Below are 24,389 nucleotides of genomic sequence, written 5' to 3'. Positions count from 1 at the left end.
TACTGATATTTGATAGCGTTATTATATTTTTTATAATTAATTTGATTAATATTTAAATAAAAATAATATTATAATTATAAAATATATTTGTGAAAATCAGAGAAAAATTATATTTGTGAAAATCAGAGAAANAACAATTATAATTTTTGCTATAATGATAAGCGTTTGATCCCAACAATTAGTATAAGAACGAGATTATGATTTCAATTCTTTTAAAAAGCATATTTATATATTTCTCGAGGGGAATGTTTGGTTAAACGTATATGAGTGAGCGTAATACTGCAATGTGTGACCTCTAGAGAAATTCTCGTGCGTCAAGCTACTAAGTTATGACGCTTGATCTCATTGACTAGGTGAATCGTAAAAAATGACATCATATTTTAACGAACAATACTTTCTCCGCTGGAGACAAGATTGACCGTAGAAAAATAATAAAATTGACGATAGAAAAATAATAAAACTGATCTTTATGAAATATTAGACAGCACCATATACATCTCGTTAGATTCATGAGCCTAAACAGCTTAATCCATTAACACTCAAGTAGATATATCCGACTGCAAATACAAGAAAATAATATTATACATTGATCAATAATAAGCGTTTGATGTTAACAGATTTTGGAGCCGAAACATTGTACTTTAGAGGATAAGATATAAATTTTTTAACACGAATGAAACAAAAAACGAAACTAAAGTTTTCAGAAGTATATATAAAGTATAAACATAAAAAATCAAAAAATAGAGAAAGGCTATCGACCTATCGTTCCTTCGCTTGTATGATGAGATACATTATATCCTCAAATTTATAATTGCTGATTAGAGTACACAAATCAAAAGCCCATTTCAAATACAACTACATAAACCAGCAAAACAGAATTCTTGCAAACTAGCAAAGAAAATGCCAATTCACTAAAAAAAATATTTTGCATGTAGCATGCAGTCACGACCCTACAGGCTACCCACCTAATTTTGTTTATCCGCGTGATTCTGTTACTGTGTTAGCCCGAGAATGATCACACCCCATGTCGTGTCCTTCAAAGGGCTGCATAAGACAATAGGCAACAAAGAAAATACCCAATTCCTGCAGGGTCATCAATCCACCTTTGATCCCATGATACCCATACATTCTTGGTCGGAAATAGGCACAAGAAAGTCGAGCCACAGCAAGAAACTCAAACACAGGTCTCTATCCAGATGGCATTTTAGTATTTGTCCTGAGAGGAACTAGCACGGCTTCATTAGCTGAAGTTTTTACCGCAGATGTTTCTTCCAGGCGTTTCCATACCGCTACACGTTTCAGCTTAATCTCTTCTTTCCTTGCTTCATCTTCTTGGAATTTCAGTAAACACTCGTCGAAAAGTTCTAGATCCACATCAGAGAAGAGTTTGCGGACATTTTGCGTCATGCTCTGGACTGCCTGGTTCCAGTGGCTTCTTGAATTCTTCTCCAAGGAAGGGAAGATTATCGGAAGTATTACTTGACGATTTTGTTTAATCAGGTTCTCGATATGATCATTCTTCCATAAAAATAGAGCCCTCTCCGCCACCTGCAATATCAAGAATCCAATCAGCTTGATTCCAAATGGAGGACTATCTTTGATGCATTTTAAATCTTCTGCTCAAACTTGGCATTATATCTTCTCCAGTGTAATAGAACTGAAGTAAACATTAAATATTCAAGATTTTTTCCCCTACTGCTCAGATTTCTTCTGTAAATGACTGAAACATTTGGCTGCTGTTCAAAGTCATATCTAAGATTTATATTACTGGATGCTCTAACAAAAGGATGCAGCATGACAAAGCCATAGTTTTCCAACTGTCTTATATTCTTCTGGAGCAGCTATTTTTGTGAGTAATTTTCTTGTTAAACATTGAAACAAAAGTTCGAGATTCCCTCATAGTGAGGCTTCAACAATGAATACTAGTTCCACAACTTGCTAGTAGGCATCCTTGACAACTACGAAACACAATGAATACTAGTTCCACAACTTGCTAGTAAGCATCCTTGACAACTACGAAACACTACTTATCTGTTCTCACAATTCATTTTCATAATACTAAATTACTAGATTTTGCTACCCTTGAAACACTACTTCAATTGTAGTTCCACCATGCAGTACAATAAAACTTCTCTATCCCAAGTACAAATCAACAAAGTTTATTCTCTCCATTCTTGTTTAAAGAATTCCATGCACAAGAAAATGAAAGATCACATTCTTGACGGAATAAAAAAGGACATTATATATCACTATAGACATACTCGTATGGAGTTTGCGACGAACAACTTGACCTCAAACAAAATTTTTTAGGTTGCAGCATTTGGGGGAGATCGATTTGAAATCCATGGATTTTGATCATAGATTTATTCTTAACACATCTTAAATTCACACCTTACTTATACATGTTAGTAACACAAAATTGAATGGATCTCAAATAACTTCATTATTGGGTGAACTTAAAATTAATTATAATTAACATGAAACGCTATATAAACATACAAGAGATGGATTTGAAGTTTATGATCTTGCTTCACAGTATCAAGAAAAATATATCTAAATATATTTGAAATCCACATGTTTGAAATTCACCAATCCAAATGCAATCTTAGTGAATGTTCCATTGTGCATATAAGCAATTAAACATGAATCTGAAAAAAGGCAATCAGTAGAACTTAAGATAAGGAATGGCCCGTTTGTTAGAAAGAAACTGACCTCACTTTAGAATCGGTTATATAGCTACAGAAAAAGAGCCCATGCTCGGACTCAGAACCTTGTAGTTCAGAATCTCAGATTAATCTACCAGAACTAGTCCTCATTGGTTGTTAATACACAGTTCAGAAAAATTACATGACAGACAGGGAAGCTTGACACTTGATAAAAGGAAGATCGTGCTCGGACTCAGAACCTTGTAGTTCAGAATCTCAGATTAATCTACCAGAACTAGTCCTCATTGGTTGTTAATACACAGTTCAGAAAAATTACATGACAGACAGGGAAGCTTGACACTTGATAAAAGGAAGATATAAAAAAACCAAGTATAAAAACATCCTACTTGGTCAAAATTCATCCAAATAATGCCTCGGGGAATATATTTACGCTAGTTAAAACTCATTTCACAAGATGGGCACAGTAACAGAACTAGAGCTGTATCATAAAAACACTAGGGGGTCCTTTAGACGTCGGGCTTGAAATAGTGGAGAATGATGGCAGCAAACTGACATGTGCTATGTTGTAATCCCTGAATGAGAATAAAACCAATGGATCGAGAAAATTGTATCTACTACTACATTTAATCACAAGAACATCCCATTAATGCTTCATGGAATATCAGCATAAACTAGGTATTATAATGGCGAAACTCACATGTATCTGTGGACAAAATGGGACTTAGCGTAATAAATATGCAAAAAATGAACTGATACCCTTAAGGCAGCAGATTATCATGGTCTTAAAACCGACATGTCATAATTAATTGTAAGCGGTAAATGAAAATAAAAGGTTAAGAGAAATTTTTGGCAAACCTGAAAATGTAAGCTGCTCAAGCATCGACCAATCCGCCGAAACAATGGAACCATACAGCGCTGGAACTCTGGAGGTTGAGTAGCTTCCAATACTTCCTCTAGTTCACCCAAGAACATAACCTCCTTTGAACTGTTTGTGATCGGCCAATATTTCAACAGGCCTCGTATGACAGTATCAGCAAGTTTGCAGTCCTTTTCCACAAACTGTGTGATGCAGTAAGACAGCTGCTGATGATACATTGGTATGCACTTTGGCTTGTGAAGAGGAATTAACACCCGAACAAGGAAAAGTTTGTGTTCTTCTTTCAAAGGCAATGCAAATCCATTTATAATGCTGCCCAAAATTTCTAACATTTGTGCGATGCCATTATGCTTCTCCGTTTCAAAAATAAAGCGGTAGAATATATTATTAATTGATTTCCTTATGAATGGACGATGCACCATGAACTTCCCATATATGCGGTGCATGACGGTTTTTAGATACTCTCTTTCTCTGGGATCTTCTGAATCAAATAGATCAAGTAACTTCAGAACAAATGAGTGATCAATGTAGCGCTTTGCCAGCTTGGCATCTGTCTCTGGTGAAGCCACAAACCTGAGAAGGAATTCATAGACGAGCTGCAGATGGGGCCATGCAGGATCCATTAAGGGCTCATCGTCTTCCACATCAAAGGCCTCTACAACTTTGTTTTCACGACACTGATTAGAGAGTGTCCGAAACAAATTTATGGATACCAATTTCACGATCTCTTGCATAACTGTTTCACTAAACTTCCCATTGGGTGAAGTCACATAGTCAACAAGCTCTGTCAATGTCTGCCGCTTGATGTCTTTTTCTTTCATATTCTTAGCAGGTTCAGTGAAGTCAAATAGTACACAACACAAGTTCAACTTTTTAATAAACAAGTTTTGCTTCTCTGCATTTTGTACATCTCTAAAACTAGGAAGTGCCTCATATGGCACAGCCCTGCCGGTTCCATTTACCTTTGTGTTCAGGGGGTCATAGAGCTTACTTCCAGAAACTACACCAGAACTTGAAGTTGAATTGGTCCCTTGAAAAAATGTAGCACTTGAATTGCCTGACCGCGAACCTGCAGCATAATTGCTTCTGGAAGAAGCAGAAGCATTTGACGATGAAGTAGAGGATCCTCCATCCCGATTCTCAGCTAACTTGGCTTGTTTTCGTGGAAGTCTATTGAGAATATTTTTAATCATACCTTAAATTAAAGTGAGAAAATACAATACTCTTCAAGTAAGCTCAAACTTTGTTACAATTCAACTAAAATGGTAATCTACCGAATAAAAAAACATATGTTACATTCAGGAAACGGATCGTTAAACAAATTTCAATGACTATATCCTTTTATCAAGGATGCAGGCATCTATACGGCTATCTTCTCCACCGACAAAAGTAAACATGCTGGATCTTTGTGCTTCTGCTATTACCAGCTAAGGGCATCTCATCTGTGAGAATAAAAGGGACGTAAAAAAAAAACTGAATTGATATAAGCTAAGCCCACGCAACATAAGCCAGGTTGTTCTTTTATCAAATTTTGAAGCACAAGCAAAAAATTAACCAAACCCTATAAAGGAGATAACTATTGCACAAAATCCACCCATCTGAAAAGAAGGTACGCTGATACTTGAACAGGATTTCATGTCAATTTTATACCAACCAGTTTACAGCCCAGATGAGGAAGCTAATAAATTTACCCAAAAGATAATATGAAGGGAAATCCCACAACTTTGACTTACAATCGCCTAAAAAATTAATCAAAGAAAAGGTCACGAGATTAGAGCTCACCTCAAATTTCCCTCTTTTCCCCAAAATTCCCAACTATCCAGCCATATCGGAAAGCGTCAAGATCTGGGCGTGATCTAGAAAACCCAGTCGACATTCTTCATCGGAACTCCCCCATAAAAAAAGTACCTATCAAAGCAGTAAAACGCAGAACCCAAAACAGTATAATCACCCACGCACCTCCGTTTCAAACTTCACATGTACAAGTGTGTAGAAAAGGATTGCAAAAATTATGGATTATGGATGCACGCACATTATTTTGATAGACAAAAATAAATAAAGCAAAGAAAAAAGCAAGGGGGCTATAATAAAAAGAAAGTCTTTTGTGAGTTGTGTCCGTGATGGAAATATGAAAATTGGCCCCGCAAATGGGATGCAAGGAAAGGGAGAGCAAGAAGCAAAAAGTTTCTAGGCTGTGTGTATTAATTAATTAAATTTATTTTAAAAAGCTTTTGATATACTATGTAAGATAATAAAGTAATACTAGTTACTATATACATTCAATGTGTATGTAAAATCTTTTTTATCGTTTGAAATTTGAAAAATATTGAATGGACTAAATTAATATTTGGATTATTAAAATAAAATAAAAATAAAAAAATAAAAGTGTGTGTTAAAATTAAAAACAAAAACAAAAAACAAAAGTGTAATATTAATATCATATAAGGGTAAAGTTGAAAGAAAAAATTGATATCTTTTTTACATGATTAATATCATATCTTCAATTTTAATAAAATATAATAAATATATTAATAATATAATGATTTAAAATTAAAATTTTTTTTGTCACCAACAAGAAGTGGTGAGCTCAACTTGATACAGTTGAATGATTGATTTGTCAGTGACGTGAAATCGAAATCTACATCTAAATTTGTTTTTCTTTGTACATTTAATAATTCAGCAATTGAGATATATGAGTTCATGATTTTGTATTATTCTTTCATAAATATTGATATTGATGTTATGAGCAAAGCTCATTCCTAATATCAAATAATTTTCAGAACGAGAATATTAACCAGACTTGCTTGATATTTGCTCCACCGAATTAATATAAAATAATTAAGATTGTTTGATACAAGTATATTTAATATTTTTGACTGACTAATATACAAGCTAGCTAGTTACGTGTTAAATAAATTAAATATCATGGTTACATCAAATATTTGGATGGATGCAGTGACGGAGTCAGGAATCTGACGCTATCCAGGCTATAATTTTAAACTCTAACGTCCTTTAATATTTTAAATTGATCTACCCGAGCTAATATCAAATTTATCCAAAATTATACAAAAATTTACATATAAATTTTTTGAAAAAAATTTGGATCACTCGAGCTAAAGCCCAGGTACAAAGGGCTGTACCTTCGCCCCTGGATGGATGGATGGTTCAATCCATGCTTACATCACATCATGTGTTCGCTATTTTTTAACACAAAAATATCGATCGATCTTCTCATGGATTTCTAAATATTTTTGTTTGAGTTTTTCTTATATAAAGTTTCACCTGATGTAGCATAAATAGAGTTATTCATTTCTTTCCCGTTATAATTTTTCTTTTTAATTTTTTGTTAAAAACAACAGAAGTCAATTTTTTATAATTTATATAAAAACGATGACACCAATTAATTAAAATTTGCTTTATCTGTTATCTTCCCATGGTTATATACATGCAAATTGCTTTAATATCTGATTTATTTTAAACTTTTGTAGCTATAAATTGTTTGTTGTCTTTTAATCGAGATTAATAGAAAAATTTTCTTATGACGAAATTGCTCATATTTGTCAGGTTAAATTCATGAATTTACCTGCTGATGACTTGGAAAGGCCCGATTATACTTCTACTTGAACAAGAAGAGATGATCAAAACAAGATCAATGCAGAGTTGGTCTCGGGAAGTCAAGAAGAGGCTCATATACGGAACGTCAGGAAATAATACCTGAAGCGGGATCTTATCTTTGTTGCCCGGGCCCCTTTATTCTGAATTCGTTAATTCAAAATAATAATGCATTTCCATACTATTTCATTTTTAGATACTATTTTTTAAGTATAAATATAAAATTAATTAAGTGAAATAGATAAAATAAAAATAATCTTTATCTATTTCTCGTTTTGTACTTTTACCCAATCTGGAAAGCGGTTATTCTATTTTATGTAATGAAAAACTTGTTATTCTTAACTATTGGGCTCTTACCATCTTTATAGATGGATACTGAGGAAGACCGGAAGCCGAATAAACGATCCACATAGTGTAACTAGAATTGTCGGACTACCTGCACCTGGACAGAAAGACCCTATGAAGCTTCTCACTGTTCCCCGGGATTGGGTTGGTACCGCTCTCACGGCTCGCACCGAAACCGCCCCCAATTTTTATGAAATACAACACCTGGTATGCAACAACTTGAAAATCATATCAGACCACTATGAACTCATGCAAGCCCAAGCTCATATTCTTGGTCATGCAATACATGGTTGAATGATACTACCCAGGTGGAAAAGGTGTATGTCCAGGTAGGGAAGCCATTAGAATCTCGGGCACTTGCAGCACTTTGGAGTCTTTCATGAGCAGACAAAGCAGGGTATCCGAAAAGATTAAATTAAGTGATCGTAGAGCCTCTCCACGGGTAATCGATGGGTTTGTTTCCCTCCATGTTTCCAAGCCATACGACCCGGGCTTACCTTACCCAGTCACCGACATGAACCCGTCTAGGTCGGTTCTTTCCTGCTCAGACCGACCATGAAAAGATGAAAGTGAGGCCCATAAGTATGGGTCACATAATCATTAGCATGACAATACCAGAAACAATATGGGACGTCACGCCTACAGAAGGCAGCATATTAATAGATGTCTAACCAAGAACAATGTACATGTACTGCAATCGAAATCATCTTCTCTCCTATTAATACACATGTTCGATCATTCGTTTGGAACATGAGATATTGCATTTACTACATTCAATAAATTCTCTCTTTACTTAGTTCCTCATACTGACTTGAGTGTGTGCATATCCTCTGACTTGAGTTCATCCCATCAGGTCAAACTTTTTCCTTTAGAAATCACATGTCATACCATATTTTCATTTATCGAAAGAAATAAATATCTATTTTATGTTAGCAAGTAGAGATTAAAAAAAATGGATGAGATTGGGTCCCCTCGACCCAGACAACATCATATGTTATTGTTGGATGATGAAATTTATATTCTTACGAGTGTTAATGTAATTGACTTTTAAAGTTTTTTTTAAAAGTTTTTTCATGTGTTGCGTGTTTATAAAGTTGATTTTTTTAAAAAAAAATGTATTTCATCGATTTTTATAATTAGTTCGTAGAACATTGTATGGAACATAGGTACATTTATAATAAATTTGTAAAAGAATGGGTAATATTGCATGTGTGTTATCAAAAATGGGTAATTTGACAAATACGAAAAGAAAGGTGAATTGACAATTATAAAAGTTGTCTCAAATTTAATATACAATTATGAGAATTATCGTTGTCCCAAACCTATCAAGATTCTCTCTATTGGGTTGAAACTTAATCCAATAATAATAGAAATGAAATCTCTCACATTAAGAATAATCTATTTTGGCTGTATACGCATTGTAAACGACATTCACGAATCATGATAATTGAAGAACGATGAAAATATATTTTTTGAAATCTTTAGCAATCGATCTAAAACAATTTCATTATAATTTAATTTTATTTAGAGATGAAATTAAGAAAATATAACTTCTGATTAAGTAAATTTTAAAATAATAATAATAATAAACGAAGATTTAGCGTACATTTTTATTTATATTTTTTTAATCAATTATAAAACTATCATTAANAAATGAATAAACTGCACTGTCCACGTGGCACCAGTTCCCCCCATGCACTCCGAGGTTGTCGTTTTGGCATTGGGGGATGGAACCACCAAATTTCAGCACCGATAATTCCGCCTCACGCTTCTAGATCTTAACGATCTCCGTTGCCCTTATTCCTCCTCCAAACTATAAATATATACACTATCAAAGCCCATTCTACATTTTCCATCTCCAACGCCGCTTTACTCTTATACACTCTCCACTCCTAAAAAAAATCTAGTTTTTCGTTTTTGTTCACTAGATCTCGTATTCATCATGGCCAAAATCAAGATTGGAATCAATGGTAATGTTAATATGCTGTTTTTTTTGTTAGATTTGTAGGAGGAAATCTTACTTCATTTTTACGTTTTAAGATAACATTTTTTGAATACCATGTGATCTGGTGTTTATTTTCAGGATTTGGAAGGATTGGACGACTGGTGGCTAGAGTTGCACTGCAGAGTGATGACGTTGAGCTTGTCGCTGTTAATGATCCATTTATTACCACCGATTACATGGTATCCTCCTCCTTTTTCTTTTTTTTTTAAAATTCCGTTTTCTCTCTCTTATGGCATTACGCTCGTGATCGAGGTCGTAAAATGGTGGGATCTGTGGTGGTATACGTGGATATGACATTTATGTGATTCAATGATTTATATGACAGCTAGATCTCTGATATCATTTGAAGTATCATAGTTGATATGTTTGGTTGAAATGGTTATTTGGTGTTCTGTTTACCCCTTTCTGTACAATATTTAAAAGCTATTGAAAAACAATAAATAAATGTTTGTAGAGTACGGTCAAATATGAATGATTCTTATATAGAGTTTTATTTGGATTATGAATCGTTCTTGTTGAGGGAAAAGTATGATTGAAGTTTTTTTTTTTCCAAATGTTGTTTGTATGTGCTATCTGACCACCACTGGTTTTTTGGGAGTATAGACATATATGTTCAAATACGACAGTGTTCATGGTCAATGGAAAAAGCATGAACTCACCGTCAAGGATTCAAAGACCCTTCTCTTTGGTGACAAGCCAGTGACTGTTTTTGGTGCGAGGTACTTATATTACTTTTTAGTTGTTGGTATCATTTTTATCATCCTTTATACTATGTAATTTTTTTTTTGCGAATAGAAACCCAGAGGAAATCCCCTGGGGTGAAGCTGGAGCCGAATATGTTGTGGAGTCTACAGGTGTTTTCACTGACAAGGACAAGGCTGCTGCTCATTTGAAGGTTTGTCTTGTAACACAATCATTATTTTCTAGCTACCATAGTCCAAGGCAGTCTAATTTCCCACCGTTTTGATTTATTGAACTAGCATGCCATGTTTCATCTTCATTTCGGGTCATAGAGTACTTACAGTGTAGACTATTTTGTGATGTGTTTTTGGTCTCCTATCTGATTCTCAGGGAGGTGCCAAGAAAGTGGTAATTTCTGCCCCAAGTAAGGATGCTCCCATGTTCGTTGTGGGTGTCAATGAGAAAGATTACAAACCAGATATTGACATTGTATCTAATGCTAGCTGCACTACCAACTGTCTAGCCCCACTAGCTAAGGTCTATTTTTAACCTAATTTTTCCAGCTAAAATTATGCAGTAATAACTTTCATATATTCAAATGTATCGTGATTTCTATGCCACAGGTTCTTAATGATAAGTTTGGCATTGTTGAGGGGCTGATGACAACTGTCCACTCAATTACGGGTAAGCATATCTATTTCTAAAGTTTTCTCGGTTTTAACATGGCTTAGTCTGTGCTACATCGGAAAGTAACATCCCGTGTTCAGCATATATCTTTAGATGAAAATAAACATATTTTGGATCCATCAGGAAATATGATACTGTATGCTACATGAGGAGTTTTTACTTCCTTATGGCTTGAACTTGACCTTTTTACATGGATTGGAATGGTCCTTGACAATCTGTCCTATGGTCTTCAGCAACACAGAAGACAGTTGATGGTCCGTCAATGAAGGACTGGAGAGGTGGAAGAGCTGCTTCATTCAACATTATTCCTAGTAGTACTGGAGCTGCAAAGGTACGTACCATGAATTTCTATTTACATAATTTAATCGATGGGATCATCTTCTAACTCGAATGTTCAGGATTCCATATTTGGCCCTATAAATATTAGCAAATACTGTTTGTTGCAAAACTGAAAAGCTACATGTGCCAGCAGTTGCATGCACTCGCACCTGTATGAATGCTTGAATGCGATGAAAATCTTTTTCCAACTGGTCTAATGTTCCTTAATACTTATTGGTGGGTATTACATTATGTTATATTCTTTATTTAATTTATGTGCACAGGCCGTTGGGAAAGTGCTTCCTGCCCTGAATGGGAAGCTTACCGGGATGGCTTTCCGTGTTCCGACTGTTGATGTTTCAGTGGTTGACCTAACTGCAAGGCTCGAAAAAGCAGCCTCCTATGATGAAATTAAAGCTGCTATCAAGTAATAATTCTTCAATCTTGTGATACCAAATTCCTCATGATTTTTAAAGAAGGCTTCATTCCATTTATTTAGCATCTAATATATAATATACACTGATATTTAACTGTTTTATAGGGCGGAGTCTGAGGGAAAGTTGAAGGGTATCCTTGGATACACAGAAGATGATGTGGTGTCTACTGACTTTGTTGGTGATTGCAGGTAAGGACTCGGGTTGTTTTGCTAATGATTTATTAGTTTCTTTTTAGCTTTGAGCCACGTTGTTCGAAGTTAAGCCTACTAGATCTCGAATTCCTAGAAACTTGGTCGTTGTCTTTGGTTCTTCTCTTGTAAAATTAATTATATTATTTACTCACCCTTTCCCTTAGTTATTTCCCCAAGTAGGTGCATAATTTTCTGAAAGTCTTTAATCTTTTCACCCCCTCTATTTGTTATTTGACGCCGCCACATATGTTATGAATTGGATTTGTAATATAGGTCGAGCATATTTGATGCCAAGGCCGGAATCGCCCTCAACGGAAACTTTGTGAAAGTCGTTTCTTGGTATGACAACGAATGGGGTTACAGGTATGCTATATCATGAAGAAAAGATGGTCTTTTTTCTTTCTTTTTTTCATGTTTATTCGAACGTACGCCTATCTATATGTTGGATGCAATACTGATGTAATGTACTGTCACAGCAACCGTGTGATTGACTTGGTTCGGCACATGGCAAAGTCTGCTTGATCCTGTTTGAAGGAAGGAGGAGTTTTACATTGATTTTCTACATCTCTCCATTTTGATCAGATACAGCGGAGTTATGTTTCGGAATAATTGAGTTTCTGAGGGACTTTCCTTTTCTGTTTTTTTTCCCGGTGTTAGCATTTGTTGAACAGTATTAATTTAGCAATTTGAGATTGTTTTGGACTTCTAATTCTGTTGTTCTAATTTGTGTCTTATTTGCCATAAGATTGGTGTTTTCCTTTCGGAATACTGAATGGAAACAAATTAATTGGTTTTTAATCAGCTTAGATACTCGCTCCTTTTATTGTTTGAAGATCGATAATATCTTAATGCTCATATTTATAATAATAAATAATATTTTTTGTATAAAATATTCAAATAAGAGATATTAAATTAAAAAATTAATTTATGAGACTGTTTTACAAAAGTTTATGTTCTAATATATATTTAAGTTTATGTTCTAATATATATTTAATATGTGAGTAATAGGAATTTATAAAATATTGCTAGAATAATATAATTTTTTTGAACCTAATAAACTAATTTCTTCCTGAATTTTATGCTCCATTTTTTTTAGAAAGATTAACAATAAATTGATTCAATGAGGTTTGATTATGAAAACCCACGAATTTAGATATAAACAAATTTGAAAAGTATTTAAAAGCTAAACTATAGTTTGGATCACATTTACAAACTAAAAAACTCATGAGCGTATATACAAATTAAAATTAAAAATTATTTTAAAATTTTTAATGCAAAGCTATACTTATCAGTTATTAACATCCATAAATTGAACTATTTGATAGATTGAATGCATATATTTTTAAAAGAAATAGCGATCCTTGGGATATGATTAATGATATGTAAATATATATTAAATTTTTTATAAAATATGATTTTATCCTTTTTTATGTTAAAAAATAAAGCGTGCCTTGTGGAGCCCGGAATATTCTTTCAGAACCAGACGTCGATTTTCATCCGGGAAGACTCCTCGGGAATTTTTGTATTAAAATAAATTATTTAATACTAAAAAAAACAAAAATTTGGGTGAAACGATCTCATGAGTCTTATTTTGTAAGACAGATCTTTTTATTTGGATAGTTCATGAAAAAGTATTACTTTTTATTATAAATATCGTTAAGTCTGACCCGTTTCATATATAAAGATTCGTGAAATCGTCTCACAATATATGTATTCAAAATAATAATAATGATGATGGTTGAAATATGTGGATAAAAGATTATAACGTAATTATATGGAAGAAAAAATGTTAGCCTCAATCTCACCGCCACCAGCCATCGCCACTAGCGCTGCGGTCCGAAATAACCTCTTTGCCGCCGTGGATATTGGTACCAACTCCTTCAAATTAACCATCGTCCGTGCCGAACCCTCCTCCGGCCTTTTCCTAGCCCACGACCACCTCAAAGAGCCCGTCGTCCTTGGACTTGATACAACATCCACCTCCGCTCCCGCCACCATCTCCGCCGCCTCCATCGAGCGATCACTATCCGCTCTCCACAGATTCCAAAAGTTCCTTAACTCTTACCAGCTCCCTCCCTCCAATCTTCGCCTCGTAGCTACTTCTGCCGTGCGCGAAGCGTCGAATAAATCCCAGTTTATTTCCAGTGTTCGCGGAACCCTAAACTTGGATGTTGAAATTATCTCCGGAATCCAAGAGGCTCGCCTCATTTATCTCGGTATCCTCCAGTTCTTTCCCGTTTTCACCTCTACGGTTTTAATTATTGATATCGGCGGTGGCTCGACTGAATTTGCAGTAGGGCTCCAGGGTAATATTCTATTTTCCAAATCATTAAGATTAGGACATGTAACTTTGACTCAAGAGTTCACTGATATAATCTCAATGAGAAAACACATTCAGACCGAGGTGCAAAGCTGTGGCTTGATCGAGAAAATCAAGAATTTCAAAATAGATATGGTGATTGGTGCTTCCGGTACAATTAAAGCGATCGAGAAGGCTGTTTTTAAAGGGTATACGCGCACGGTTGGGGAAAATGTTGGCTTGATCGAGGACTTTGTTAAAAGGGAGTGGAAGTTTAATAAAGAGGAGTTGAAATCTTTGGTGGAGAGTTTGTGTGAAGAAGAAAAGGAAATGGAGGGGAAAGTGAAGAGGATAGGTTTCTTCAAGGATCGGGAAGCATTTATATCGGCGGGAGCAATTTTATTGGATGAGATTTTTGAAATGGTTGGGATTGATGAAATGGAGGTATCAGGGTATGCGCTAGGCGAAGGTGTGATTACAGAGATGTTGGGACAAGTTTTACATGGTTTTGATTTGAATGCTAATGCCAGATGGAGATCAGTTGCTAAGCTTTCTTCGAGGTTCAACAATAAGAAAAGGATTCAGGCAGCTAATGTGTGTGCTTGCATTTCGAGGGAGATATTTGAAGGTTTGAGGAAATTGAATGAGCCTCTTGATTCTGACTTTTCAGTGGCATTGGATGACAAAGATCTCGAGTACCTTGAATCTGCTAGTTTGCTCCACAATATTGGATTACATGCTGGCAAGAAGGGTTACCATAAACATTCTTATCGAATTATAGTGAATGGAGATCAGCTCTATGGTTATTCTGAGGAAGAGATCAAGAAAATTGGTCTGCTAGTTAGATATCACAGAAAGAAATTCCCGAAAAGTGACGATCTCGAGGGATCTAGTAAAGAGGCAAAGAAAAAATTTGTAATCCTCTGTACAATTTTGCGGATATCTGTTGCAGTGCAGCAGTCTCTCCAATGTTTAAGCAATCGAATAATGAAATTTAAATGTGAGCCAGAAGGTTTCAAATTGGTAGTGGGCGAGAATGAGGAAAGAAATCAATCTTTTGAAACCGTATCTCCTTTGGAGGGAGGTGCCAATGCTTTGATGGACAAGGAGTTGGAACACTTTAGAATGGTTTTTAAGAAAAACTTGTCTCTGGTAGTTGCTTCAAGCATCTCTTAATTTCTTGTCGCTGATGGCCATAGCAAGAATTCCGAGGCTTTCACAGTTTTCTTGATTTTGCTGCCTTACTGAGGTTCTTCTTTGGTAATGTCACGATTGTGGAGATATATAGTTGGAAAGATTGCTACGTGCACAAGTCAGACGTATAATATAGCTCTTCAATTCCACGTTATGGGATCAAATTCTTTACGATTTGTCGCACGGTTCCCCGGTTTATAGAGATTGTAAAAGTGCCATCTTGTAGTTCTGTAAATTTTGTAAATTTATAAATCTCTGATATTATACACAAATATAATTTCATATCTTTATGTTTTGCTTATTTTTATTCTGCCTCCCAAGTGGCTAAGGTCCTGTTCGACTCTTGAGGACCGAGGACCAGAGCTGTAAACTAATGTTTCTTGACTGAAACACCGAGACTATTTGGTTAAAAAAAGTAAAAAAGAAAAGAAAAGGCGGAGGTCTCGTAAATTCTATTCACATCCATTAACAAAATAAATATCCTAGAACCACAAGTGAATGAACTGTCACAAGTCATTTACCGAAAGGTTAACTCTCTTCAAGATTCATAAATCTGCTTCAGCTTGGGGCTCTCAAGGAGTAGAATATCGCCATAGGGGGTGTCCTGTCTCACATCTATGCAGTTCTCCATTTTCAATACCTGCCAACCCAGCACGGGTCCGAACTTAAAACAGTAGAAGATAGAAGAGCTCTTATTTTCTTAATTTACTGCAGAACCAGACAGTAGAAGATAGTAGAGCTCTTATTTTCTGCATGGAGTAAATCAATTACTCCATCTCCTTGGTTTGAAACTTCAATAATCTCAAATTGATTGAAATACCGACAAATATAAGAAGACAATCACAAACTCACTACAAGATAAGGACCATGGCAGGATTAAGACTTAAATGAGAAACTAAGGATAATACCAGTATTTCGTAGAATAGCCTTGCACTTTTTTTCTTGGTTTTTTGACTCAGTATCTCTGATAAATCCACGACTTCATCATGTTTCTGTCTCTTTTTGTATAGGAAGTTCTTATACAGATATCTTCCGGTCATTCTGCACAGGAAAAGAGATCCATCAAATTTGATTCTAACATAATTTACATATCTTTTGAAAAACAGAAAAGCTGTCCATCTTACCTCGTTCTTGCAGCATATTTATCTGAAATCAGAATATAAAATCAGTAAGACGCCTAAGAAAAAAGGCTTTTGACACAAGGGAAAAATATAAACTCCACTAGCAACGACATCAAGTGAATAAACTCTTGTTTGCTTACTTTTTTCCCCGCTATCTTCTCCGGATGAACCTGCCTCCTGATAAAAATATGATAGCTGTAAAAGTTTTATTAAGTCAAGTAAACACAGAAAAGGGTATCAAATAAACCTAAAATTAAATTGCGACATAAGTAGAAATCATTGTATGCAGACCTGAAATACTGAAACAATTTTATACCTCATCCCTCAACAGCATTTCCAATTCCTTTCCTCCACTTGAATCTGGCCTATTCTCCAAGATTTCGAGTGAGAATTTGGGTTCCAAGATGTCTGAATCAGCAACTGCTTCAGTCTCGTTTGATATCAATGGTGTCAAATGAATAACAGGTGCCGTAAGAGCAAGTGGAATTTGTTCCCGGGAACTAAGCATCACCGGAGAATTGGCGACGTCTTGAATTGATGGCAATTCTAAAAGTTCAACTGGTTCTTTGTAAATCTTCCTTTTGCTTTCAAAAGAATCAAGATTTACCGAGATACCTGTGCAGATATGACGTTTAAGAAAAAAAGTAGCAAAATCCAATTGTTGCAGCAGAAGAGACAAAGTGAACTCACGGGGAATCAAAGGCTCCAAGATACTCTGTGACATGCTGGAAAGTTTGCGAGTTCTCCAGGCATGTAAAATAGTATGGGGAACTTTCCTTCTTTTGCATATTAAATTGCTCGGATCAGATATCCAGCTTTTATACACCCTACAATTTTGGAAGTAGTAAATTAATCATCCCTACGATTCAGCATGACCAGCCTTTAGAGTACAATCCAAATCAAAACAGAACAAACAAAATGCTATCTCGAAAACAATCCCAATCACGTCAATTACATCTGTCCTGGCATGAGTTGTGATGTATGTAAAACAAAACGGGTGCTGAAATTCCAAGGTTTCAGCATTAATTAAAGCCTCAAAGAATACATGGAAGTTCACCAGTTGTGATCACATACTTATTGGCCAGTACTGTGGTTTCATCAAACAACATTTTCCTCTTCTTCAGAATCTTTGCACGCTCCTTTGGAGCAGGAGTTTTGACATTTCCAACCTCCGGTGTGCCGACACCTCCTTCTAAAAACAAAATTGTGAAACAATTTGAGTAAGAGATCTTAGAAATCAGTACATAGTTGCATCTCATCGATCAGAATTTGATGTTTAAACAGGCTTGGCACACAATAATGGAAACAAACGAGAATTTCAGTATGTACCATATCACATCCACAGCTAAACATCATGCTGAAAAGCTTACGGCATACAAAGTTTATATGCGACACATTTGATTTTACAAACAAAATATAAACCCAGAAGCTTAGAGGTGGACCTAACTTTGTTATTTTTCTAAAAATTGGCAGTCACCCACAATCAAACAAAAAAATTGATTTTTTTGTCAATTTTTTTGTGTGATTTTTCTAAAATTTCAAGTTCCACCTCCCTTTCACAGAGATCCTGGGTCCGCTCTTGCCAAGATCAAAATATGAATTTAAAGTGGAATAAAATATTATCACCTGGAAGCTTTGAATCTGGAGTTACATCAACAGTAATTGAGACAGGGTAATTTCTTTGACATTCTTTGCTCTCTGCATTGATTACTTCCAGAGAGTTCATGCCATCAACTGGATGTTCTTCGTTAACCAACACATTTAAGTCACGTGGTTCATCCAATTGGAAGCTCGATCCAAGCTCGTGAAGCTTCTCAAAACTTGCTATTGAATCAATCACATCATGTAATGGAGTCGTAACAGAATCATTAATTTGTTGTTTTTCTGCGTCATCCAACACCATAGGATCCAGGTGATCTTCTAACGGAAATAGAGTTCCACGAAACAAATCCAGGTTCGTTCCAGAGTCATTCATAGTATGGAAAGGACTCCCAAACGAATCAGGGTCCGCATCATGAAGAGACAACACACTACAAGATACATGATTTCAATAACTTCATTCAATGTCCTGTTGATTATTATGACAAGAAATACTTGAATTTAAAATACTTACTCTCTTGGTGGAGTGCTAGCCGTGGAATAAGCTTCAGAATATAATGTCTTGCCCTGTAATTGATGCAACAGATCAACAGAACAAGTTGTAAAACTCTTCCAAGCTACAATTTAAACAAGTTGAAAAAATATAGGACTCATTTTTCTATATTATGAAACCATTGATCGGAATACCTTACAGCGAAAACCATCTGAACTTCCAACATTGATTCGTCCATCTGATAAATCAGAAAAAGGAATACATCATACCAAATATAATTCACAAACTAACATAACAGAAGCAGAGAAACACAATACCTGCAAGCATTAATTCTTCACGAGATTTCACATTTCCACTGCATAGCAGCACAAGTCAATTGTTATATAGAAGACAAAGGAACAAATGTGCAATGAAAATAAAGGATTTGATTGAATATAGAATAGAACGCATAGAGCTCACCCTCCTAGTTCTTTATCTCCCGAAACTTCCAGGTCAAAGGCGTCAAGTTCAAATCTTTTGGGCCAGGCAATAGCACGTTTATGTGTTCTTGAGACGCTAATACTAACGTCACATGCTCGTTTGCTAATTTTAAACTCATGGAGTTTTGACAGTACATCATGACAATCATGGAATAGATATTCAACTTTCTTTGAATAAATCCTCACGACACCCAGAAGAAGATAGGCCAAGATTCGATGTGTGACCACAGGAACTTCATCAAGCAGAATTTTCTCTGACAAAATCCAAGCATGTACTCATCAGATAAAAATGCAGAAGCAATCTGATTTTTAAAGGCAAGCATTCCAATTAGGAAAAATCATAATAAGCTTTCCATTTACGGATGAATGTCTTAAATATATTTAAAACACCTTCAATACTCCGGTACAAGGAACCATTCTTCAACAATCCACATTTAAAATAGAAAAGTTCCAAATTCTCATTAACAATAGCTTCCTGAACGAACCATTCTTTGATGCCAAAAATAGGATAATAATCTAAAACCGATCGATCAGAACAAAAGGGAAGCATGTAAAACATTCTTAACACGTAAAAAAACTCTTTTTTCGGGTCAACTTCCAATAAAACACAAAAGAGCGGAAAGGCAAGGAATAAAAGAAACATATATAAATAGAGACAGACCCACGGAAGAAGAAATATCAGTCCGCTTCACTTCGTTCTTCTTTAGCCTTTTGTGACAATGAGCAGCCACCCAAACGATTCCCAGAGCCCCCTTCTTTGAGAGCAGTAAGTGCGAATAAAACATGCTTCTTCTTCCTCTGTCAGCTTATTGGTTCGCTTTTTCGCTACTCGGTGCAACTTTTCGAGTGCATTTGAAGACTCTTTTAAACGAGAAATGGAAGAAAAACTGTCGAGGTTCTGAAGAGTGCGAAGTAAGTTTGGCAAAGGAATGGAAGATCGTGTGATTTCCAGCATGAACCCGAAATGACGATTATGCCCATCTAACGAAGTTTATCTTCTTCGTGTGTAACATAATATTAGATATTTGAAATATTGTTTAATCAATTTATAAAATGAATATTTGACATTTGTAATTTGATATGAATATTATAATTAGTGTGTTCGTACACATTGTTGTGTATGAGAAAAAATATATTTCTCTATTAAACTTAATTTCAATAAAAAAAATATAATAATATTATGGTAGAAAAAAGAAATGTTTTTTGCTTTAAAAATACTAACCGTAAGATTTTTTTAAATTGAGAAGTTTTCAAATGTGTTTGTACGATTAGGACTTTCATTTTTTGGGAAGATTTCAGACGTAGGATTGACGTGGTTGGAATTATTATAATTTATATGTGGTGTTGAAGAGGAGGGTAAAAAAAGAAGAAATTTTGGTGTCCTCCAAAAACAGTTTTTGTAACCCACTTACACTTAATAATATAGTATACAAGTATAGATATAGTATAGATAGTATAGATAACTCTCTAATTTATTAAATCTTATTTAAAATTATCATTATATAACATTATTGTTGAATTTTTCTTCTTCTTCTAAAAAAATCCTATTTTAGAATATATAATTATTTTTGCATTTATATTTTAACTAATTTATTATCTTTTAAACCTCGTTTTATATATAAAAATACTTTCTATCTTGGGGACACTAGCTCAAATAATTGGCTGGAATATCAGTGTTCCAAAATTTCCTGCCAAATGCCAATAATTAACTCGGAGGGTAAAATCGTCTTTTACAGTTTTTCACCGCATGATTTTACCGACATTCAAGTATTCTTTGCACAAAAATTGAACTTATCCTCTTTCTCGAATGCTGCTTTCTGTAATTCCACAAATGGACATCTGTATATATCTTCCAACCTTCATTTAATTTCTCCTTTTATATTTTAAAAAATGTCTTTCAATATATAAATATTAAATATGTAATGATTAATTATATGATATATGAAATCAACACGAATTTAAAGATGTTATCTATATTGATTTCATACCGTTACAAATATGTAGACAAATATATCTTTATATTGTATTAAACATGAATTCAAATCTTTACCAATTAATTACTTACGTAAAACGGATGAAATATGATATACAAAATCAACACGAATTCAAAGATGTTATCTATATTGATTTCATACTGTTACAAATATGCAGACAAATATATATTTATAATGTATCAAACATGAAATTCGAATCATTACCGGTTAATTACTTACGTAAAACGGATGAAATTATTTACTACATATTTTCAAGTAAATTAATTTAGCAATTTTATTTGAGAATATTGTGATCTGATAGCGATGCAAACTAATCGAGCTTGCTTACATATTATCAATAAATATATTTGATTCGTATTCTAAATTATCAAACCCGAGAATTCAGACATATTTTAGAGGAATTTCTACCAAAGCTATCAAGGGACAGTGCATGCACATGTATTGAAGCATAAACCTTAAAATTTTCGACTAAGCGCACAACACAAAAACTCACCATCCCGACTATCAGTGCAAATGTAGCATCCATACATCAGACAAAATATACAAAGCTAACTCACATGCAGAAATAACCTATTCATTAACCATTTTCTGAAGCAGCTTGATTCTATGTTTCTTCATAATCTCATACCTAGGTTTGATCCTAGCTTCTAAAGTGTAACCGAAATATTGCGGAAATTTGATTAGATCGGACTTTGGGTACACCATAGTCACAAAAAACTCCCACTTTGGTATCAAGTTATCCGACAAGCTAAAAGTATACAACGTCCCATACCGCAATATCACAAATGTCGAAGATCGTTGGAGAAGAAGTGCTAAATTAACCTCCAAAGACTCGAAATACTCGGCCGTGGGGCGTAGTTTTTTTCCACCTATAACTTATAATATTCATGCAGCGAGTAATAAGCTTACCTAAGTTCTCAGCCGAGAGGCCCTTCTCATAAAGAAAATCCAAAATTGATTAAAATCCAAAATCGATTTAAGTTTTGATCTGCTGTAGGTGAGAAGTGGTATATTACTTTTGCCCATTGCGTCTTGTCGAAGCCAAGTTCCTCGAGATATTAGCTGGTGGGAATCAAATTTTCTGTGAGGCTAATTCCAGACAGTTGATGTCTTTTGCTCAGGATGCTGGTGATGTCTACTTTTGGCACACCCAGATCGAGAAGAAATTCAACAACCGGCTTGATTTTACCATCCAAACTATAGTAAGCGATGCTGGGAATTTGCGCATCACTTCTCTGATTGATTCGAGTTCCATACCAAGCTCTAAAAGGTAGACAATGTGCGAATGAAAGCTTCCCTGTGTTGGGCTAATGTCACTAACTCAAGCCAGGGCTTTTAACTTCTTAGAGTTGAGAGTAGAAATAGATGAAGAAACTGATTAGCAGAAGTTTCTACCACGGGTTGTTTCTTAACACTTTCTTTTGCTTTTTTCTCGACAGGAACTGGAGGGTTCGGAAAGTTTTCAACAAACTCTACCAAAATCGATCCACACTCCTCGAGGAGTGTCTCGAGGTACGGTTAAGAGCGTCCCTGATCTCAAGAGTTGTGAGTTCCCGACCTGAAGCAGCAATATAAAAAGCCTTTACAAAACAATTACAGCAAGATAATAAGTTCCAAGAGTGCATAGAGAGAACCAGAAACAAGAAACCGAACCCACGAAGTAGCGAGACTTGTGAACTGAGTGAAGCTGCAACAGCAGGTGATCAATAAAACCATCCGACTTGTTTATGGTTCTTGCTGCCAGTACACTGCTTAAACCTACTTTCTTCAAGAATAAGGTCAATACAGCTTTTGCTTCTTCCTTTTCGGCTGCTAACAAGGTTTGAGGCACTACCCTTGCGCTAAATGATCCATCCACCCCTGATTCAGCTTCCAAACAAAAGAGATCTGATAATGTTATATTACAAAGATGGAGAATACCTGCATGCCAATAATGATAATAACATCTCACCAAATTTTGCTCGAGAAAAGAAAAGCTTTTGAGGACCTATGACTTCAGTCCTGCAGGGGGTAAAGATAGTTAAACTGATGCCATCAATCTAAGATAACTATAAGATGCTCAAATTGTCAGTTCGAACTATCTGGCTTTACAACAGTGTTGCAAATTTTTAAAGCTTTAAACAAAGACAGGAGAAAATCATTTTTAGGTGGCAAGCTTTTCTCTCTAGTTTCCAGCAGGAGCCAGGAGGGATGCTTGATTTAGTGGATTTTCATTCCAGACCTAATTGGTCTTAATTTAAGTGAGGAAAAAGCTTCAGCAAACAATATCAAACGCGGAAAATTTTCCTCAGAATTTATTTCTTTCAGAGTACTGGCAACACTACTGCAGATCATCTACATCACTTCACCCTGAACATGAAGTTTCGCGAGTACCTGACAGAAAAGCCTATGCTAAAATTGGTGGGACGATTCCACTTAATTATATCTGAATTTTTGTTCCATAGAGATATAATTCTAATCGAGGCCATGGTCACCCAAGTTGCCCAGAGAGTCCAGAGATTAACATTTCACAAAAATTCCAGTTCTTTCTTTATCTTCTTCATCTTGCTGGTACTTAAATTAAAAAGAAGCTGTGCAACCACTATTTCTACCATCGCAGCCACTATAGCGCGAAACATAAACTATAAAAGAAAGGGTAAAAGGAGTGCAAGTCCCATACTATCCAAAACATCGCATCAACCCATCCACAGGAGTATACTGACATCAAATCTTTCAGAAATTCCAAAAAAAATCCAAAACTCTAAGTGACATTATATCAAGAATCTACAATGAGCAAAACAAAAACAAAATCCTGCTCTGTTCTTATTAACATAACAAACATTTACAATACAACCCAAAAACCATAACCCACAAATATAATACAGAGAAGCAAAGAATGCACCTTGAGTGGAGAAAGGCTGTTCTTGAGAAAAATGAGAGTCTCCAGGATTCAAGTCATAAAATTTCTGGAATAATTTAAAACTTCATATGTATTTCACAAAATAGACAATTCAAGTCATAAAAAAAAAGCAAATTTTCAGGATGGGATGTCATGGTTGGTGAATTCACCATACGAGTCACTACCATTGGTTTTGGCCGACAATGAATTTTATGTGTGGATTTCGAATGCTATAGGAACCAGATTCAGTCTCCGGCATCTCACCCTTGATCCGTCCAAACCGGTATACAAATTGTGTTTAATTACCGCTCATCCGTCTCCATCACTGCCTCGATTCACGTGGTGGCATGCTATTACTTAAGCTTGTTTTTGTTACTAAATTTGAAATTGAGACAGGAATATTGGGACTGGACATGGGATCAGTTGGTGGTTTTTCAGATTGACAAAAACTTGTGTGAGACGATCTCACATGTCGTATTTTGTGAGATAGATCTTTTATTTGGATCATCCATG

General features: G+C 35.2%; 4 protein-coding genes and 1 pseudogene across 7 annotated transcripts; 2 read left to right on the top strand and 3 right to left on the bottom strand.

The window, feature by feature from the left end:
- Positions 1–980: 980 nt before the first annotated feature.
- Positions 981–5,671, bottom strand: LOC140970764 (serine/threonine protein phosphatase 2A 57 kDa regulatory subunit B' theta isoform-like). Of its 4 annotated transcripts, XM_073432659.1 has the most exons (4): positions 5,326–5,671; positions 4,840–4,985; positions 3,522–4,738; positions 981–1,548 (listed from the first exon to the last, which is right to left on the bottom strand). In XM_073432659.1, the coding sequence occupies exons 3-4, from the start codon at positions 4,734–4,736 to the stop codon at positions 1,189–1,191; spliced, it is 1,575 nt and encodes a 524-aa protein (XP_073288760.1). In that variant the 5' UTR covers positions 4,737–4,738; positions 4,840–4,985; positions 5,326–5,671; the 3' UTR covers positions 981–1,188. The 4 variants fall into 4 exon arrangements, with proteins under 4 accessions (XP_073288760.1, XP_073288761.1, XP_073288759.1 ...); XM_073432660.1 differs by lacking the exon at positions 4,840–4,985; XM_073432658.1 differs by having other exon boundaries at positions 3,522–4,980; positions 5,311–5,670.
- Positions 5,672–9,218: 3,547 nt separating this feature from the next.
- Positions 9,219–12,563, top strand: LOC140970766 (glyceraldehyde-3-phosphate dehydrogenase, cytosolic). The gene is made up of 11 exons (XM_073432661.1): positions 9,219–9,470; positions 9,584–9,684; positions 10,109–10,224; positions 10,301–10,400; positions 10,577–10,723; positions 10,810–10,870; positions 11,107–11,204; positions 11,476–11,618; positions 11,733–11,816; positions 12,093–12,182; positions 12,296–12,563. The coding sequence occupies exons 1-11, from the start codon at positions 9,443–9,445 to the stop codon at positions 12,339–12,341; spliced, it is 1,014 nt and encodes a 337-aa protein (XP_073288762.1). The 5' UTR covers positions 9,219–9,442; the 3' UTR covers positions 12,342–12,563.
- Positions 12,564–13,559: 996 nt separating this feature from the next.
- Positions 13,560–15,594, top strand: LOC140970763 (uncharacterized). Its single transcript, XM_073432656.1, has one exon. The coding sequence runs from the start codon at positions 13,594–13,596 to the stop codon at positions 15,292–15,294; it is 1,701 nt and encodes a 566-aa protein (XP_073288757.1). The 5' UTR covers positions 13,560–13,593; the 3' UTR covers positions 15,295–15,594.
- Positions 15,595–15,759: 165 nt separating this feature from the next.
- Positions 15,760–18,905, bottom strand: LOC140960350 (sister chromatid cohesion 1 protein 2-like). Its single transcript, XM_073418601.1, has 11 exons — positions 18,843–18,905; positions 18,720–18,763; positions 18,547–18,599; positions 18,060–18,463; positions 17,508–17,625; positions 17,124–17,260; positions 16,750–17,048; positions 16,574–16,610; positions 16,437–16,458; positions 16,221–16,353; positions 15,760–15,952 (listed from the first exon to the last, which is right to left on the bottom strand). The coding sequence occupies exons 1-11, from the start codon at positions 18,850–18,852 to the stop codon at positions 15,851–15,853; spliced, it is 1,359 nt and encodes a 452-aa protein (XP_073274702.1). The 5' UTR covers positions 18,853–18,905; the 3' UTR covers positions 15,760–15,850.
- Positions 18,906–21,421: 2,516 nt separating this feature from the next.
- Positions 21,422–23,466, bottom strand: LOC140957725 (transcription termination factor MTERF5, chloroplastic-like; annotated as a pseudogene).
- Positions 23,467–24,389: the final 923 nt, after the last annotated feature.

The sequence above is a fragment of the Primulina huaijiensis genome, chromosome 2, assembly GCF_012295235.1.
Source record: "Primulina huaijiensis isolate GDHJ02 chromosome 2, ASM1229523v2, whole genome shotgun sequence".
In the NCBI taxonomy this organism is placed as follows: domain Eukaryota; kingdom Viridiplantae; phylum Streptophyta; class Magnoliopsida; order Lamiales; family Gesneriaceae; genus Primulina; species Primulina huaijiensis.
This window is presented reverse-complemented; position numbering and strand designations above follow the sequence as displayed.